General features: G+C 42.8%; 1 protein-coding gene across 2 annotated transcripts in view; it reads left to right on the top strand.

Moving 5' to 3' along the window:
• Window positions 1-19860, top strand: part of DTNBP1 (dystrobrevin binding protein 1) — a 118751-nt gene that overhangs the window by 90550 nt on the left and 8341 nt on the right. For both annotated transcript variants that reach the window (XM_070244937.1, XM_005603583.4), the window contains exon 8: window positions 16648-16803. In XM_070244937.1, the coding sequence (XP_070101038.1) occupies window positions 16648-16803 (156 nt within the window). The remainder of the gene's footprint in view (window positions 1-16647; window positions 16804-19860) is intronic.

Raw genomic sequence — 19860 nt, 5'->3', positions numbered from 1 at the left:
CAAAGTGGCATGTTTTAGGGAGGCGTATCCTGATCTCCTTTACAAGACCTAGTGTCTGCCTTCAAGGAACTTAGGGTCTGGTGGAGCGACAGAGGGCAAGCATGTGGCACCAATGAAGATGCATCTGCCACAGTGGGAGCATGGAGGAGAGAGAGCCTAACGTTTCCTGCGTTTGTCAGAGCAAGGAACAGCCGAGCCGAGACCTGGAGGATGGCAGCTATTTGCTCAGTGCAGGCCTCTGAGCAGAGGCCACATGCAGTCGTGGGATCAGGGGCGCGAGAGGAGAGATGGTTTGCTTGGAGGACCAGAGGATGTTGGCCGTCAGTCATTTGTGACTAGAAAGCAGTTGCTTAGGGATGCTTCCTGAATAGCGGTGTAGTTTCTAAACTGTTCCTACAAAAGTCTTCACTGCCCGTCACGTAGTTGAAGAGCCGGGAGAAACAGGAAGAGCAGAGGGTAAAAGAATCTCTGAACACGATTTTGAATCAGGAATGGTGTATTTTTGACATTTCATGCTTGTCTTTTTCACTTTCTGGTCCCTCTTTCTGCTAGGCATTCCTGTCATGGCTGAAAGTCCCTGCTGAGCCCCCACTATGGCTGCACACTCCTCCCACCTCCACGGCTCCTTTCTTCAAAATCATCCTTCTACACATTTCTCTCCATATCTATACAGCAGTTAATCTGAGAGAAATATTAGAAAGCATAATAAACTAATTCACGTTAAATTTTGAATATTAAAATTTCTCAGAGCTCCCAAATACAGTATTCTACTTGCTTAAAAGGGATATGTTAAAACATATAAATCTCTAATTGGTGAAATTTCAGGAAGTAATACAAAGGGAAGTGAGAAAATTCAGACGACTCAACAGGCTGCCCAGATGTTGCCAGCGGCACCCCCCGGCCCCAGCACTGCTAGTCCCCTCTTCCTGCAGCTTCTTCCTCTGCCTCTGGACTCGTGGATCTACTCAGTACCTGTTCCTGCCAGCCCCGCTGGCCAGACCACCAGCCTGTCTGGGAAGCACAGAGCCCGCGTCTCATCCGCATCATGTTAGCTGGCAGTGAAGGACTTGTGGTGGAAAGAGGGAGGGGACCAAGGCAACCATTCATAACACTAATTTATTCATGTAACTCATTCATAAGCCTTCACTAGCTTGTAATTGAAAGTAATAAATCCCACTTCTAAAATATTTTCTGGAAATGATGAGGTTCCAGCAGATATGGTCAGCTTTCAAGCATGCTGAGATTTGACTGTCACTGAACCTTTTAGAGGCAGAATGTTTCCAACTTGTGACATGAGGACATTAATGAGAGGCCCTTGCATCCAAAAGCATGTTGAGCTTTGTGTCCTATGTGGTAAATATTTTGTATTGCGAATATATGTGATATTCTATTTCAGATGTGTGTAAAATAAAATTGAGTCATTTTTAAAGTGCTACTGAATTCATAATAGATTTTTGTTGTCATGTATTTTTTCAATAAATTGTCAATAAAAGTACATCTACTCAAACTGGGAAAGGTTTGAAACCATAGTTCTAGATTTTAGACTAATTCATTTGAAATCAAGGCAGCATAGTAAAAACATCTGTAAAGATGTTTGTTTTGAATACTATTGAGTATTCTTCAGAGATATTTAAAGTCTAAAGCAATCTAACGTCTGAATTATTCCATCAGCACGGAGAATCATTCTGCTGATGTGTAATCTGAGACTGAAGAGGATTGTGATCTCCTGGCTTTGCACTGATGCGTTGTGGGGAACTTCCCGACAAGAAGTGGGGTTCTCTCACCCTGGGACAGCAGAGTTCCTGGAGTGGAAGTGGGATTGGCGACGTCAGGAGCTGGCTCCAGCGGTGGTGTGACTTGGGCAGTCATGGGCAGGAGCCCCTCCTTAGAAAGATCAACAGCAATTCCTCACTTAGCTTTTACTCCTTGAGCTTTAAAGGGTTTGGGATTCTACAGTGTCCTGTTAAAATGCAAGTGTCCCCGGGAGATACTAAACCTAAAAACACAGACTCTTGGCTCTAACAAGCTGAAAGGATCTCGTCCTGTAAAAATTTTCTGCAGAGCTTAGTTCACAGCTAGCTGAGTGTAAAATGCTGGTAAAAAAGAGAATGCCACCTACTGAGGGCAGGAAAATTAGCTCCAAGGAGGAGGCCCAAGGTAGCTGTGGGGTGCCCAGGGAGTAGGGAGGGCTGACAGAAAGGGGCCGCCCAAGGACGGCCTCACTTGTCGACCACATGCAGCCTGTGTGTTTCTGGACTCCCATATTTCAGATCCCCTGTAAAAGGAAGAAAAGCATTTTTGTTCAGATAGAAATGCTCAAATTATAGACTCTCAGATAGCATTCCTTTGACACATTCTTTGGGGTCAAACATAAAATTGTAAGTGGCGGTGTCAGACTGCATTTTTTTCCATCTGACTTAAGCAACCAAAGTTTATTTCCTCATTCTGATAGTGAGACTAATCTCAGGGGATTGCTGTCAAAATAGTTCACATTTGTCAAATGGTTGCTTGCTCCTGGATGAGTAAGATACAGAAATAAGTTTTTAATAATGAATGAAAATTTAAACTTGGTATCTATATCTCAGATGGTTTTCTCATGATTTAAAAAAAAACCCAAACTGTAGGCTTCCACACCAGGCCCACTCACTACCAACAGGTTTTTTTGTTTCATTTTGTTTTGGTGTTTTTGCTGAAGAAGATTAGCCCGGAGCTGACATCTGTTGCCGATCTTCGTCTTTTTTTTGCTTGAGGAAGATTAACCCTGAGCTAACATCTGTGCCAGTCTTCCTCTACTTTACATGTGAGGGTCACTGCCACAGCATGACTGATGAGGTGTAGGTCCACGCCCAGGATCTGAACTTGTGAACCCAGGCCACCAAAGTGGAGTGCACCAAACTTAACCGCTATGCCATGGGGCCAGCCCCTTTTTAAATTCACATTGCCTTACTTTTAGATGTACTGAGATCTCACTGCTTTCTTTCTCTTTTTTCCCTCCTCCTCCAAATCTCTTTAGACAGGCATATGAGTTTCGTTTTTGGAGATTTCTCAAGATTCTTTTATAAAATAGCAGCCAGTCTAAATCTGTCATCATAGGTATGAGAACTGTCTTACTGAGAAAATTCCATCGACACCACTTTTTACTGAAATCCAAATGTTAGGAGCAAGGGGATGCTTTTAGTTTTTGTGTCCTTAAGTTTCTGTTTGCGTAAATGTTATTCCTTCCTTCCAAATGTTGGAAATTGGAAGAACTTGTTTTCTTTTGTTTTGAAAGTTTAGAATCTGGGAATAGAAAGTATTGACGTGAAACCTTAGGTGTGATCTGTCTTAACCCATGAACAGATTATGTTTAGTGACCATGAATTTATAGCAGGTGGAGCTATTCCAAAACTTTTAAATATGTGATTATTTATGTTACATGACAAGCATATCAGGTTTTCAAGGTTGTGAAGTTTCTGATTAATTCAAACCTTTTATCCATTGATATTTACCATTTAGTCTGTCAAAGATTACCAATTTTCAAAGCAGTAGAATGTATTATAAAATTTTTTACTAATTCAGAAAGGTCTTTAAAATCTTTTAGTGCCTTAGCTTATCATTGTGATTAACTACTTATATTGATGAAGCTCAAAAATGTTGATTAATAGAAATTTCTGGTTATAAAATTTCCAGATAACCCTAAATTTTACTATAGTATTGTTATAAAGTAGTATATTTTAAACTATGAACCAATAAGTTATAGGGAGTTATAGGCACATAGTAAATGTGTTTATCAAATGTACTGAATAAATTAAATGCATTGATGATAGCACATAAGAATAAATGACTAAATACATTCATACATTGAATATTTTTAAATAAGAAATTATTTAATTTTATAACACCACCAAAACCAGTAAAGTATTAGTTGGATAAGTCAAAACACGTATTATTATTATCATTATCATTATTATTATTATTGTTATTATTGGGGCATTAAGATATACTTTGTGTATTTATAGAATCTTATGCTTATTTGAATATTTACTTCTAAATCTATATAATAACATTCCTAAGAGGTTATACCACTGAGGACAAACAACCATCTACAATCTCACTTTATTAGTGAAACTATTTTTGGGGGGAGTGCCTACTAGTCTTTTTTCATATGATGAGTTATACATATTTATCTTTTTATTCTTCTTTCACGTAATCTTATAACTATCCTAACCATGTTTGTTGATGGCTACATGATGGCTCATCAAGTGGAGGTGTCATTTAATACAGAAATGAGCTTCTTTATGTAGATGGCTCTTTTCTTTTTTGTATTATGTCCTTAGCATATATCTTCAGAAAAGCTGTCATTAGGTGAAAGTGTATGAATTTTTTATAGGTTTCGATATATGTTATCAGATTGCCTTCTAAGAGTCTTTTAACAACTTATGCTGTCACTAATGATGACAATGTCTCACCTCACTCTTATTAGGATTGTCTGTATTTGGCTAATATTTAATTGGCCAGAAATGTTACTTCGTTTTTAACATAGGCTGAACATTTTTTTCTTCTCTGAATTGTCTGTTTCTTTTCTATCGAAAGGGTTTTGTTGGAGTCTTAATTTTTTCCCAACAGTTTTGTTCCGTTTTTCACTATGGTAAAATAATAGTCTTTTGCCCCTCATGGCAACTTTTTCCTCAGTCTGTCATTTCCCTTTTTATCGTATTTTTTTAAACATCCAAGAGTATTTACTGTTCATGTTACATAAGATCTGTTGACCTTTGGTAGTTTCTTCAATAGTGTGTAGGATCGCTGTGTTGGTAACGTTAAAGATTTAATTCAGTTTAAAAAAATTTTTTTCCATGTATCTTTTTTGGTATTCAATTATTTAATTCATCTGGTATGCCTCAAAATTAATTTTGTAAATGGTCAGCTGGTTTTCACAATACCACTTATTACAAATTTCTTTACTTCCTCATTTGTTTCTGACAGATCCTTTATTATGTTTGTTTAGCATACGGTCGAGTCAAAATCTTTTGGGGATATTCCATTTCAGTGATCTATTCATTTCTTTTTTAATAATGTTTAAATTGTGGTTTTAGGAAATGTTTTAATATCTGGTAGGGCTAGGCTCCCCCAGCCCCGCATTTTTAAAAATATATAATCAAGTTGTGATATCAGAATTACTAGGAAAAATCCATTAGATAGCTTTTCATCCTTTTCCATAGCACCATGATCTTTGAAAACTTGAAATGATTTCATTTTCTCCATCAGATTTTCTCCATCATTTCTTGTGTTAATTTTAAATGGAATTATTAACTTCACTGATGCTTCAAAATGTGTTAGCCTATATTTGGCATGGTAGTGTAGGGGAGGAAACAAAGTTTTCCTTGACCCTCTTAGAGTTCCTGGCTGGGTCTGAAAATTAAACTGACAAAGACATATTAATAGGAGAAAAGTACACAGATTTATTTAATATAAGTTTTACGTGACACATAAGGAAATGAAAACCCAAAGAAAGTTAAACCTGGGTGTATTTATGCTGGGTTTGATGAAGAGTGGACGGTCTTGGAAAGATCTGACAGGACAAAGGGTACTTGGCAAGTGTAGTGAACTGGGGGCGCTGAGCAAGGCCTGTGTGCGCAGATCCTTCTCGTCTTTGGGATGAGGACGCTCCCTTCCTCCAGGGGTGGGGAAGGCCCCTCTCACATGAGGGTCTAATGCCTGCTTCCGGGGGAGAGGCAGGAGGAAGGTCAGAGCGAACTTCCTGCTTCTGCCGTTTTCTCAAACTCCTTCAGCTTGAAATATTCAGTATGCAAGGTGCCAGATTTTGGGGTAGCATATCCTGAACCCCACCATTAGTCACCTGTTTTTACATCTCTTCTGCATCTGTTGGCATACCTTCTCTCATATCTTACTCTGGGTTTGTGTACTTTTCCTTCGCTTTTCTTAATTTTTATTTGGCAGAATTTTATCTGTTAGTTTTAAATACAAACATAATTTTATATTGTTCACATGAACCTTTCAATGGAGATGATTGGAACACCTCTCCGTGTTGTCTCTGGAAATGGAGAGGACGAGGACCCACCCTTGGTTAGATCTGGGTTCAGGACAAAGAACAGATCCGGTCACAACGTTTTGTATGAAGCCACAAGCCATTGAGCCCAGGGCTGGTAAGCGATTCCGCAGAATGGAGGGAATCTTGCCCTGAAGGCGCTTGTCTCTCATCGTTAAAGATGACTGTAGATCGCGCTTGTTTACAATTATACATTTTGGTTGCTGCTGGAGATTTTCCTTTTTAGATGATTTCATAGATATTTTAAAGATGAGTTAAAGAGAGGACGTTTCTGTCATTTCCACGAATTGTGCCAGCTTCCCCATTTTATATTCATTCTTTTCCAATGTATAAATATTTGTACAAAGTGAAAATGTGAATGAAGTGGATGCACAGATAGCATTCCCCTGGCGCAGCGGTTCTCAGAGCCTGGTCCCGGGACCAGCAGCATCAGCATCCCCTGGGACTTAGTCAGAAATGCAAGCTCTCTGGCCCCACCAATGACTGAATCAGGAACCCTGGGCATGGAGCCCGGCAGTCTGTGTTCACCAGCCCTCGAGGTGATTTTGATGCCATTAAAGGGTATGAAGCACTGGCCTGCTGTCTCCATAACCCTTTGAATGGACTCTTTCCTACTTCATTGTCACACTTAGACCTCGGCACCGCTTTATACTTCTTTTTCTAGAGTCTTCTATGTACTAACAAGGAAACACATTTGGGGTTTGAAAGGATTCCTGTAGCGGTCTAAACCTCCCCCATATCCCCCCCCACAAAAATTATTATTAAGTAGATCAATACTCTAAGTAAAATTCAGGAAAATGTCGGATGTAACTTAAAAATTCTAGGAAATTAGGCTCTTGTCTAAATATCCACAACAGAGCTTCTAGCCTGGAGTATTTTTAGTCTTACAAGAAAAAATTGGAAACCATCCAAAGAAGAGGATAACATGATATACGCTTGATTTTTTACAGCATTTTTATGTATTGTTCGGTGAAAAGTACCTTTGGTCGACATATCACAGAATAGTACTTTCACGTGGACTTGAAACACTTCTTTAGCCTGTGGCTCATCTGCCTGTTTAGTTGTTTGCAGACCCTGCAGGAAGGACAGCACATCTGGGTGCTACTTGGACTCGTTTCAGGCTGTCAGGCTCTACTGTCAGCCTCCCAACCTGGAGCCCCTGAAGGCGGAACAGGTTAATAACTCGTGAAGCCTCTGGCGATGGATTGAGTGCACCTCACTTAGCCAGTAATCTTAAGCTTTTTGGTTCTAATCATTCTTTAAGCAATAAAATGACCAGGAAAATGAATGCAAGAATACCTTCAGGTTTTTGTTAATAGTTGAATCTAATTTTCCTGAAATGTCACTAATTCAAAAGGTCCTAAATGCCTTACTGCTAATCTGACTTTCATAGCATTTTACCAAAAAATAGACAGGATTTGGGGTGACCTTTTCCTGCCCCAATCAAAAGTAAGTAAAAATAGAACCATAGTATTTAAGAACTGGAAGTGACCTTCTTATGGATGTCATCCAGCCCCTCCCTTTGACTGATGGGGAATCCAAGGCCTGGGGGTGGGGGTGTGAGGTGTTCTAGGCTGCCTCCCCACCCCATAGAAGGTACGGTGCCGTGGAGCATCTCTAGCTTGCTGTTTTCGGCAGTCCTTGTCCACGTGGTGTTTCTGCAGTGACTATTTTGCCAGTACTCTGGTTAGTGGTCATTTCCTCCAGAGCAACTGATAGGAATTTTAAACGTGTTCCAGAAGTTTAGAGACTAGAATAGTGTTTGTTTCCTATGACATGGATTTAGGAAGCAGCTGTTCCCGGAGCTGCTCCAAAGGACTGAACTTTGTGACTCCTTAGGAGTTGCCATGACTTCTTTGTTGTCTAAAAGAGTTGTTTATTCCGACTGTCTGCAAAACCTGCCAGTATTCTAAACTACTATATTTTAGGTAAGGAGTATCCTTTCTTGGTTGCGTGTAAAAGAATTAAGTACCATTTGGTTCTTGATAAATGTGTGTAAGGGGTGTATGTAAGCGTACATGTGCGTGTTGGAGGGAGGGTGAAAACAAGTTCGGTAAAAAGTCTTTTAACTTTCTTTCAAAAAATAACTTTAGCATGCACAGGAGAATATTTTTCCAAATACCAATTCTGGGGAATAAGGGCTCTATAATACTTTGGAATACTCATAGAAATAATGTATGGTATAAAATAATTATAAATCTGTTTTGGAAACTGTTGATGTAGGCTAGACAGTAAACTTTTAAAAACTGTAGAAACATAGGGTACAGAAGTTGATATTTTTTAAATGTATCTATAAAAAACCCAATTTTAGGAAAATGTAATTAAAGGTCTCTTTTTGGTCTGATCTGAGACAATTTGTGTTCATTTTTTAAGGTGGGGGCAGGAGGTAGGGAGACTTTAGAAATGGTTGAGTGTGCCTTATTTTGAAAACTAAGGTAGAAATAAAAGGTAACTATTAAATGGTAAATAGGCGGGTTTTAAAACTGGAAGGAAATTTTGTGTATTTTGTCATCGTCTGACAAGTCCTCAGTTCATGAACAGAATTTTTCTAAAATTAAACATATTTTACTAAGTCCAAATGTAAAGAAAAATAAAGTAGGGGGAAAAAGTCTCAAAGAACTAAAAATACCTTTGGAGAACTAGAAATCATTGAAAATATTTAAGAGGAAGTTGAGACTTGTTTCTGACAGACACATACTCTGGGGAGGAGGAGGAGGAAACGGGTCTCACCAGATGCCGGCGAGAACGTGGCGGGAGCCGACCACCTCCCCACCCATGACGGGGATAGAAAATGGAATAGTCACTCCAGAAAAGAGTTTGGCAGTTCCTTTCAAAACGAAAACATGTACTTACCATCTGACCCAGCGATTGTATTCTTGGCCATCTATCTCAGAGAAATGGCTTATTTTCATTGAGGAACTGGTACACAAATGTTCATAGCAGCTCTATTTAAAGTAGCCAAAAGTTGGAAACAACCCAGATGTCCTTCGGTGAGTGAATGGTTAAACAGACTGGTACATCTATAACGTGAAATTGTACTCAGCAATAAAAAGGAACGAAGTAGCCCATTTGCCGTGTGAAGATGCAGTGAAAAGACTGCCATTTATGAACAAGGAAGTGAACTCTCACCAGATACTGAATCTCATGGTTTCTCCATAGGAAGACAAGGAAGAGATATTAGTCACAACAAATGTTTTCCAGTATGTTTTCTGTGAATAATATAGAATTGCTATCCAGCAAACGTGACTACCTACAACTTACCAGGTTAACTTCCTTATACTCTAGACCGTCAAGGAAGTCTGTCTCCTGAAAACACCTCTGCATGTCTTGGAAGCACAAATAAGGAGGATTTGCCCTGACCTAACATCTCTGCCCATCTTCCTCTGTTTTTTTGTACGTGGGACACCTTCACGGCATGGTTGGTGACATGGAGAAAAAATTTCTTGATGACAATTGAGCAAGATGTGGGGACTGCTATTTTCCATACCATTCAGTAGAGTCATTCAGTAGATTTCTTTCTTTCTCCAAACTTTGCAAAAATACTGATTAATTTACCAGTTAAATCACTTTCCCCCGTAACTTTAAGAAAGTTTGTAATGAATTTCTGTAATAAAAGTGTTTTATATCTAAAAAAAAAAAAAGGAACGAAGTATCAATACATGCAACAGCTTGTATGAACCTCGAGGACATTATGCCAAGTGAAAAAAAGCTCATCTCAAAAGGATATATATACTGCATTTATGTAACATTTGTGAAATAACATCATTATAGAGTTGGAGAACAGATTAGTGGTTGGGGGAGGAGGAAGGCAGAGAGTGGTCACAAGAGGGAGCCTTGTGGTAACAGGACAGTTGAATATCTTGATTGTGGTTATTACACAAGACTGTACATGTGATAAGACTCCGTGGAGCTCCCCCCAACACACGCTCACACAAGCGCGCGTAGGACTGTGGCATCTGAGTCAGCTCTGTGGAGGGTACCAATGTCAGTTTTTTTGCACTGGATGGATGGTGTGGATGGATGCACCATAATTGTCTAAGATGTTATTACCATTGGGGGATGGTGCACGGGACTGCCCTGTACATGTCTTGACAGCATCCTGTGAACCTATAACTATTTCAAAGGAAAAAGTTAAAAAACAACAATGCAGCTCTTCCAGTGGTACAAAAAAAAGGAATATCGAATATTGCAATTTCATATAGTTCAAGGAAAGAAAAAACCTGATGAGTGTACACCAAAATGCTAGTTGTGGTCATCTATTAATGGTGATTACAGAGGGATTTTTGTCTTATTATTTGTGCTTTTTTAAGATTAAAAATTGTTTATGCATTGATGCATTGTTTATGCATCAAAAAAAGCCTAATAAATAAATGCAAATAAAAGCATAAAAAATAGTGGGTCCCAATTTTTAAATTGTCACACTGACATAATTTAGTGTAGTCTTTAGTGATCATGTAGTTTGACAGCCTGTTGGCAGTTAAATTTTTATCAGAAACAGTTTGGAAAGATATTTGTTTACTAGTTGTATTTAGAAATTTACAGTGATTTCATTTTTCTCCCTTAATCGTATATTTTAGTATCACAAAATTCATATTCTCTAATAATGTAAAAACATCTGAATTGTAAATTATAGATTTTAAATTTATTCTTGGTCTTGTCTTGAATGAAAAATGCTCTTTTTTCTTTTTTGAGGAAGATTGGCCCTGAGCTAACATCTGTGCCAATTTTACTCTATTTTTTTGTATGTGGGACGCCACCACAGCATGGCTTGATGAGCAATGTGTAGGTCTGTGCTCAGGATCCAAACCCGCAAACCCCAGGCTGCCAAAGTGGAGCATGAAAATTTAACCACTCTGCCACCTGGCTGGCCCACCAATCTTTAATATTATGTAGAGATTACCAGAATCTCTTTTTTAACTCTTTTTCTTAACTCTTATTTAATTAAATGTTATTGTTTCTCTTTTAACATTTTTGGATTAAAGAGATTCTCATTAACTCTTTTAACAGAGAGGTTTATCCTGGTTTTCCTCACGTCAGCCATTTCCTTCCTCCCAGCAGCTTTGGGGGCCATTTCAGTCATTAACACCTCACTATCTTTTATTACTTATCAGCTCTGTTAAAAGGCTTAGTTGTGAAATAGGTTGAAAGTGTTCCTGAAATGAACTTGATGGATTTTTTTTTATATTTCATATATCTTCTGCTATCCTTATGCCCCATTAAAACATATAATTGAGAATTGATTATACCATCTTCACTGGTAATAGCATTTTTTGTTGTGTTGAATAATTATCCGTTTGAAATTGATAGTGGTGGCTACAGTGGAAGTTGCAGTCAGATGGAGCTTGAGCAGTGATCTGCAGTTGAGATGAAAGGAGACACAGACCTGGGTTGATAATGGAATTAAGTGATTACTCCTGACTCCTGGTAGAAACTAACTACTGCATCTTTTTCATATTTTTTTTCTTTATAATCTCAAGGCTATTTGTTGAAGTTCTTTAAATCTTTGTATTGGTCTGGCTTTCCCCAGTACAATAAATGGCATCTTAAATGTGAACAAGGTATCATTTTTCCTTGTAGAAAATGTTCTGTGATTTATATTTTTCCATAGTCACTCTAAAATTCAGGTGCTGTAAACCTCTAGATTTGAAATATTCCCTCAGTGTCCTTCCATCATTTCACTGCTCCCAAATGTAGTTGTTTCTTGGCGAAAGCTGGACTGATGATTCCGGGACAAACAGCATGATTAGAGCATCCTCTCTATCGCTCAGGCGCATAGCTGAGGGTGAGTTGTCTTAGCTGCTGAACGGGACGGTTATTTTTCATGTCACTGAGTGCTTTTTCATCATCGTCCTGAGTGGGCGCTGGGGCAGTGTAGTGTCCTCAGTTCCCAGCGATTCCAGCTTAGTGGTCAGCCCCGAGACCTACAGGGCGCTCTGAAATAAAGTGGAGTTGGGAATATTTCAAATAACTAGTGTGGAGCATGTTTTAAAACTTAAACAGTGATTTTTCTCTAAGTCATTTTAAGTTCTCTAATCCAACCCTCCCTTTTGCGAGAGTTGAGACATGATTAAATTTCATCCCAATATAGAAAACCTAAGATGAAAAACTGCAGGCCTTACCATTCAGAAACATGAGAGAATTGAACTTTTGAAGCAGAAGTCTTGAGCAGAATGAGTTTCCAAGTTACATAAATCTCTATAGAAAATCTTAATTCAGTTAAAACAAGATATGCTTTAATGAAAACACCTTTGATGATTTCTACATTGATCTTTGTTTTTGAGCTGCTTATTCTGGAATTATTTTTTTTTAAGATTAATTGAACTTCGTTTGAAGTGTTTGAAGCATACTTAAGCTATTTTAGGGTTGACTTTCCTAATGCACTTGGCAGTCGTGAAGCATTTGAACAGAGAGGTTGACAGCTGAAGTGAAACAAATGAAAAGACATCCTCTTCAGTTCCATTTTTTTCCCCTCTCACAAGTACACTCTAAATTCCTTACCGATTTATTAAGGGCACTAATTCTTGAGTGTCTGAGTGGAGCTGAGAGAGTTAGGGTGATCCTCAGTGCTGTACTCATCCTGGTTCACCGTAGGATTTCATATTATTTCCTTTGCAAGAGTCTGTTTTAAATAATGCTGGTATTAATATTAGCTGTCAGCCATGGTCAATGCTCTGTGCCTGGTCATTCTCCTATGTTACCTCATTTAAGCCTGCCAACACCCTTAGGAATTCGGTATTTTTACCTCTTGTACAGTGGAGGAGGTTGAGACTCGGAGAGGTTAAGTTAGTTCTAGCTAGCAATAGATGTGCCAGCATGGGTTTCTCGGGAGCAGAACCTGAGATGAGGATTTTGCGGCGGGTAGTTTGGGAGGTGATCCCGGGAAGTGAGAGTGAGGAAACAGAGAGAGTGAGAGAAGGAAGGAGAAAGAGTCAATAAAGCGATGCATTCTTGAAGTTGCTGCCATAGCCAAGGGGCTGCAGTTGCCCCAGGATCTCTGAGAAGTGTTGAGGGTGCCTCCTCAAATTGTCCATTCAAAGGGTGGGAGACTGGGGCATTGATCCTTCTGTCACCCATTGGTTCAGAACTGCCTCAATTCCCCAGAATGTCTGGGCTCTGCTGCTTGTAGGTTCTCTGGGATTCAGAGAATACTCTGACCAGAAAAACATAGAAATGCATGGGCATGGCCTCGAGGTGGGACCTTGTAGGCACATGAATGAGCTCACCTGGAGCTGCCTTCCAGAGCTGCAGTTCACATCAGAGGGAGGCTAAAGGCATGTGATAGGAGGTGCCAAAAGGGATAGGACCCGAGTCCAGACTCATTCCAAAACCTGTGCTCTTTCCAGACCATCTCCCTGTAAACCAAGATATGAGGTGGGGGTGTCAGTTAGGGCGACATGGAAATATGGCGAATGCACATAGTGATTATAATAGTGTGAGTAGAATGCACATTGTGAGTATTATACATGGAATTACATGTAGTCAGGGAGATTTACTTTCCTGTTTGTGTTGCTTTGGTTAATGTTAGTTTGTACTCCCTGCATATATGTAGAGTTGGATACAGGAAGAATACCCAGAATGTCCTAAGTACTGGGGAGTATAACTGATCTGGGATTAAAAATAAACTCCATGATCGAGTCTTTAAGATATACGCAGACAGAATTACATTGTACTCAGGAGCTGTGAAATGTGGTGTTGGGTGTTTGTGGGGGTAGGAGAATGACAAGGACGACCTTGGACACCATTGTTTATTGTAAGTTCTGCTGTGGGTTTTTTTGTTGTTAAAAATCACTTCATAACACCCCAAAGATTTTTTATTGCGATATAATTGACATAAAACATTGTGTAAGCTTCAGATGTACAACACGTTGATCTGATACATTTCTATATTGCAGTGTGATCACCACTGTAGAGTTAGCTAACACCTCCACCATGTCACATAAGTAATTCTTTTTTGTGGTGAGAACATTTAAGATCTAGTCTCTTAGAAGCTTTGAAGTATGTAACGCGATATTGGTGGGCTGTCATCACAACGCCGTGCATGAGATCTCAAGAACTACTATCTTCTAATGGCGGGTTTGTTCCCTTTGACCAACATCTCCCCATTTCCCCCTCCCAGCTGCTGGTAACCACCACTCTACTCTCTGTTTCTGTGAGTTCGGCTTTTTTAGTTTCCACATTCAAGTGATAATCATATAGTATTTGTCTTTCTCTGACACATCTCATTTAAATGTAATGCCCTCAGGTTCCATCCATGATGTCTCAAATGGCAGGATTTCCTTCTTTCTTGTGGTTGAATAATATTACATTGTATCCATATTCCACGTCATCTTTATCCATTCATCTGTTGACACACTTAGGTTGTTTCCATGTCTTGGCTATTGTGAATGATGCTGCAATAAACGTGGGAGTGCAGATAGCTCTTCAAGATGTTGTTTCAGGGGCTGCCCCGTGGCCAAGTGGTTAAGTTCTTGGGCTCCGCTTCGGCGGCCCAGGGTTTCGCCGGTTTGGGTCCTGGACATGGACGTGGCACCACTTGTCAAGCCATGGTGGTGTCCCACATGCCACAACTAAAAAAATATACAACTATGTACTGGGGGGATTTGGGGGAGAAAAGGCAGAGGAAAAAAAAGAAGATTGGCAACAGTTGTTAGCTCAGGTGCCAATCTTTAAAAAAAAAAAAAAGATGCTGTTTCATTTCTTTTGGATATGTACCCCAGAAGTAGGATTGCTGGATCATATGGAATTCCTGTCTTCAGGTTTTTCAGGAACCCCCGTACTGTTTTCCATAGTGGCTGCACCAATTTACATTCCCACCAACAGTGCACAAGGGTTCCGTTTTCTCCATATCCTCACCAACACTTATTTTCTCGTCTTTTTTATGATAGCCATTTTAACACTTGTGAGGCGCTATCTCGTGGTTTTGATTTGTGATGATTAGTGATGTTGAGCATCTTTCAGGTACCTGTTGGCCATCTGTGTGTCTTCTTTGGAAAAATGTCTATTTGTATCCTCTGCGCATTTCTTAACTGGGACGTTTGCTTTTTGTTATTGGGTTGTATGAATTCTCACACTCCAAAGATGCTGGCACTCCCCAGAGATGAACCAGAAGGAATGGTGCCGTGGGTGAAAGTATTTTTCAGTGTTTTGGGCCCTAAGGCTATCTCAGGACAGTAAGGTAGCTGAAACTGTCCGTTCTCCTGCCTAACTCACCCTTGCATAGTGTCTGCCACTGGGTAGGTGTTGCGAAATATTTACGGGAAAGAACTGAGGTGGTCATTTTTCAGTTCTCCAGCCAGTCGGATTTGGGCAGGGGCAGGAATTCATACAGACGGCTCATTTGGAGTATTCCCACATGGCTGCACAGCAGACCACCACGAACTCTGTGCTCACAGTGACACAGATTAGCTCACAGTCTGCAGGTCAGAAGTCAAGGCCCAATGTGACTGGGTTCTCTGCTCAGGGTCTCACAGGCTAAAATCAGGGTGTCGGCCAGGCTGCATTCCTTTCTGGAGACTCCAGAAGAATCCACTTCTAAGCTCCTTCAGGGCATTGGCAAGATACCAGCGCCTTGCAGGGGTGGGACTGAGGCCTCTGTTTTCTGGCTGGCTGTCAGCCTGGGACTGCTCTCAGCATTCCTTGCTATATGGTCCCCTCCATCTTGAAAGCCAGCAAGGGAGAATGTTCCTTGTGTCAAATCCCTCTCACACTTAGATCTCTTTCTCTAGGAAAAGCCCAGGCCCGTTTAAGAAGCTGGTAAGTCAGGCTCAGCCGGATAACTCTCTTACTTAAAGGCACATACTGTGCCACATGGCATAACCTAGTTGTGGTTGTGAAGTCGATCGTGTAACAGTCCTGGGGAGTATGCAGGGTGTGAACACCAGGGAGCAGAGTTCTTGGGAGCCATCTTAGAATTCTGCATACCACACCCCGTGAGGTACAAAGGCCTTGAGAGTTAAAAGCGAATTTAGAAATAACCCTTGGCCCATGTACCAGGTGAATAATGGTCTATGCCTGACCCTTATTTCATTTTTGTATTCTCTCTGCGTGCCTTGAGGAAAGGTTATACCACTAGAAAGTGATTACGGAGGTGAATTTGGGGTTCTTGTTTGTATGACAAGGCCAAGGCTGTTTATGTTAATAGTTCTTGCCTGGTATTACTAACTTGGCCCTAATTTGAAGGGTCACTGCTCACTTTAATTATAAAGTTGTTTTACATTATTTCATTTAAGTTTCACATCAATTTTGGGTTAATGTTTCTAGGCCAAATTTTCAGATGAGGAAGGTGAGGCTCAGAGGGTTAACTGACTCAGCCGGGCCGCAGGCTATAGACAGCAAAGCCAGGAGCAGACGCTTGTCTCAGACCACCTGGCCACACACCTGCTCTCCAACAAACCTCGAGTCCTTTCTGTGTGCCCAGCTCTGAGCTGGGAACGGGAGAAGTGCAGCCAAGTGGGGAGAGGAGGCTGCTTCTGTCCCAGTCAGAGTGCCAGCCCGAGTGTGACGCTGTCAGCCTTGGAGCGTGGACAGGAGTAGGTATTTATACCCTGTTCCTATCTTAGTCCCTTCCCAAACCCTGACCCCAATTCTTTCTTCTTCCTTAGCTGAACTCGATGCAGAGCACACCCAGAAGGTCCTGGAGATGGAGCACACCCAGCAGCTGAAGCTGAAGGAGCGGCAGAAGTTCTTTGAGGAAGCCTTCCAGCAGGACATGGAGCAGTACCTGTCCGCAGGTTACCTGCAGATCGCGGAGAGGCGAGGCAAGTCTGGGGAGGGCCGCCGGCAGAGGGCGTCGCCCTGCGTGTGCGAGAGGGGGTCGTGCTGCGGCTCCCGGGGTGGAGTGGGGAATAAAGTCCTCACAAGTCCCATTCTGTTACTGGACCCCAAAAATCAGAGTGGACGCATCAGGCCGCTTTGTCTGGCCGTTCTTTTTTGCCTCTTCCTATAGTTCCAGGCTTTTGTTGAAGATACTTAGAAAATGTGGAATATGGAAAAAAAAAGAAGCATTACCTATGATTCTACAGCACAGAGTAATCTCTATTACCATTTTAGGGTGGTTCTTTCCATGCTTTGTGTGAGAGAGAGTCTATTTATGTAATTGGTATCAAACTGTACGTATATCTGGCTTTCTAGCTAACTTTAAAAATTCTTTGAAAGGGTATGTTTCAAAAGCTCCATCTTCCTCGTCAGGACGGCTCCTAAGAGACTTAGCCAGTTCCCTCGATGAACATGTAGGTTCTTTACCTCTGTAACTGGTGCTGCAGTGAAGATCTGGATGCATAAATGTCTGTCTGCATCTCTGGTCGTCCCAGGAACGAGCTGAGTTGCGGGAAAGTCAGGCGCCCGCTCCTTCAGCCACCTCTCCTTCCCACGACCTGGGACCAGGGAGGGCAGTTGGAGTGGGCGGCTGCCGCGGCGTTGGGCAGCTTCCCGGGTCCCTCCGCCAGCGCTGAGAGCGCAGGAGCAGCTGGTTGTGGCGCCCAGTCCGAGGCAGGGGACAGGTGTCCAGGGCGTCCCCGTTTCCCTGCCCTCCTATCCCCCTCAGCGTCTGCTCACCTCCTGGAGACCCCCCTCCTCCCCAGATCTCCAGACTCAACCTTCCTCCTGGGCCCTGGCCAGGCCTCGGCTTATGTTCTCTACGTGCCCCCCACTGCACCCCCCCAATTCATCCCTGTTACCCTCCCTGAGTTCCTTCCTCATCATCCACTTCTATGTCCTCCCCCGGGAGAGGTGAAAGAAATCAGAGAGGAAGGAAAATAGTGTAGAGAAAGCAGATTAGGGGCAGTAGGTCAGCACCTCAGGACGCCCTGAAGGGGGTGTCGTGTGGATACGGCCGTTCACACTGGCAGTGGATGCGTCGATCCAGGTTTCACTCTGTCTCCACCGAGTCAGCTCTCCCTCTCTCTGTCCCACTCGTCTGGACTCCATCTTCGTGTGGAAAAGTCACACTGCATATTCCCTCAGAGGACGTTGAGTTTCTTTAGTGTCTGGTGCTGGTCATGGGGCAAGCAGTCCCTGTTTGCTCCCGGGGCCTGTGTTCTGTCGCGGGCAGGAGCTGAGAAGGACGCCGGCTTGGTCTGCCCGGGCTGCCGTAACGAAGCCCCACAGGCTGGTGGCTTAACCCCCAGAAGCTGATTCTCGCAGCTCTGGAGGCTGAGATCCAGGCGGAGCGAGCTGGCCACTTGGCTCCCCGGCAGAGCCCTCCTTGTCCTCACAGGGCAGAGAGCTCTCACTCTTCCTAAGAGGGTGCTAATCCCAGCAGGGGGCCCCCCTCATGACCTCGTCTAACCCTCATCACCTCCCAAAGGCCCCGCCTCCTCGGATTAGGGCTTCGACATAGGAATTTTAGGGGGACACAGACATTCAGTCCGTAACAGACACACGCGCAGGCAAATCTGACCCACAGATTGAGCGTTAGACCGAGAGGACATGGAGGAGGGGGGGCAGTGGCGAGAACAGTGATAGAAACTCTCATTGCTCAACAACTGAACTCTGTCCTCATTCAGTTTAGTCCAGCAGACATTAGGTCTGAGCACCTGCTAAGTGTTCAGCGCACGGCTAGGCCCAGCGGAGGCCGAGAACAGGAAGGTGCCCGGCAAGAAGCCCCGCTGTCACGGGGAGACCCAGAACCACGCTCGGAGAGTGGAGCTGAAGTGCGGGAGGCGCCGCAGGTTCCGGAGGCCCTGTCAGTTGGCGGGAAGCCCGTGAGACGGGGGGGACGAGTCGTGTGTGGCAGGCCCCGTTGTGGCCAGCACAGCACCGCACCGTGCTGGGCAGAGGGGTGCCCAGCAACACGTGCTGGACAGATTTCACCCAAATATTAAGAAAGTGAACTTTTGTGGTTTCAAGCACCTAAAAAACTAATTTTCTTGAAGTTTCAGAAAAGTGTTGGGCTCTTTTTTTCCTAAGGTGACAAAAACAGAGTCAGGAACATGTTGCCAACATGTGTGGCTTTGAAAGCCTCGAAGAAGAAATGGAGGACTTGGCCTCTTAGCTTTCTGCTGCAGCTGCAGCCGCAGAGGCGCTCACAAACAGCACACGGGCATCTCTCCGCAGGGCTGTCCAGAGCCGCCCCTCACACTGCCCAGCCTGGCGCGTCACACCCCCTCTTCCAGAGGGTTCGTCTCCAAGGATGAACACGGGGGTGTTTAATCTAGAGGAATCAATCAGAATTAAAAAGCTCTACAGTGAACATGATATTTTGGACTCATTCCACTAAGTCAGAAATAGTCTGAATTTTTCTCACTTTCCAAAGCATCATTTTTTAATTAAGACAAAGGCATGGAAAGTTTTATCGAGAAAGTTATCAGAGTAGAGGATGGAAGGACATCTGTGCCCACTCGGATTGCGGTGAGGCTGGAGAACCACACAGCGGGGACCTGATGTGCTTGAAGAGGGGTGCAGGCGGTGCAGAAGCCCTGGGGCCAGGGGCCCTGGGCCCCACCGCGGCCCGCAGTGCTGAGCGCCATCAGGACACAATTAGGTACTTGGTCAGCCCCTGACCCAGGTTTTGTCTTCCACCTGACGTGACTCCCGTCTTCTCTGAAGCGCGTTTTTTGCTGAGTGCCGGGATGTCTGGACTGCAGTTAGTTACAGACAGATCACCTGTAGACGCCTCCTCTGCGCCGGTGTGTTCCCGCAGCCAGGTCTCCGGTTCCCGTGGGTCTCTCTGACCTGGAAGTCCAACAATGTCAAATGCTCTGGAGCCAGTGGGTGCCCTGTGCCCGCAGATGCTCTGACTCAGCCCTTGGGCTGCAGGGTGGACCCAGTGCCAGGGAGGAGAAGGAGGTGCTGCCCAGGCTGTGATGAACAAAGTC

This window comes from Equus caballus, chromosome 20 (assembly GCF_041296265.1).
Source record: "Equus caballus isolate H_3958 breed thoroughbred chromosome 20, TB-T2T, whole genome shotgun sequence".
In the NCBI taxonomy this organism is placed as follows: domain Eukaryota; kingdom Metazoa; phylum Chordata; class Mammalia; order Perissodactyla; family Equidae; genus Equus; species Equus caballus.
Note: the sequence above shows the minus strand (reverse complement) of the source record. Positions and strands in the feature narration are given on the sequence as shown.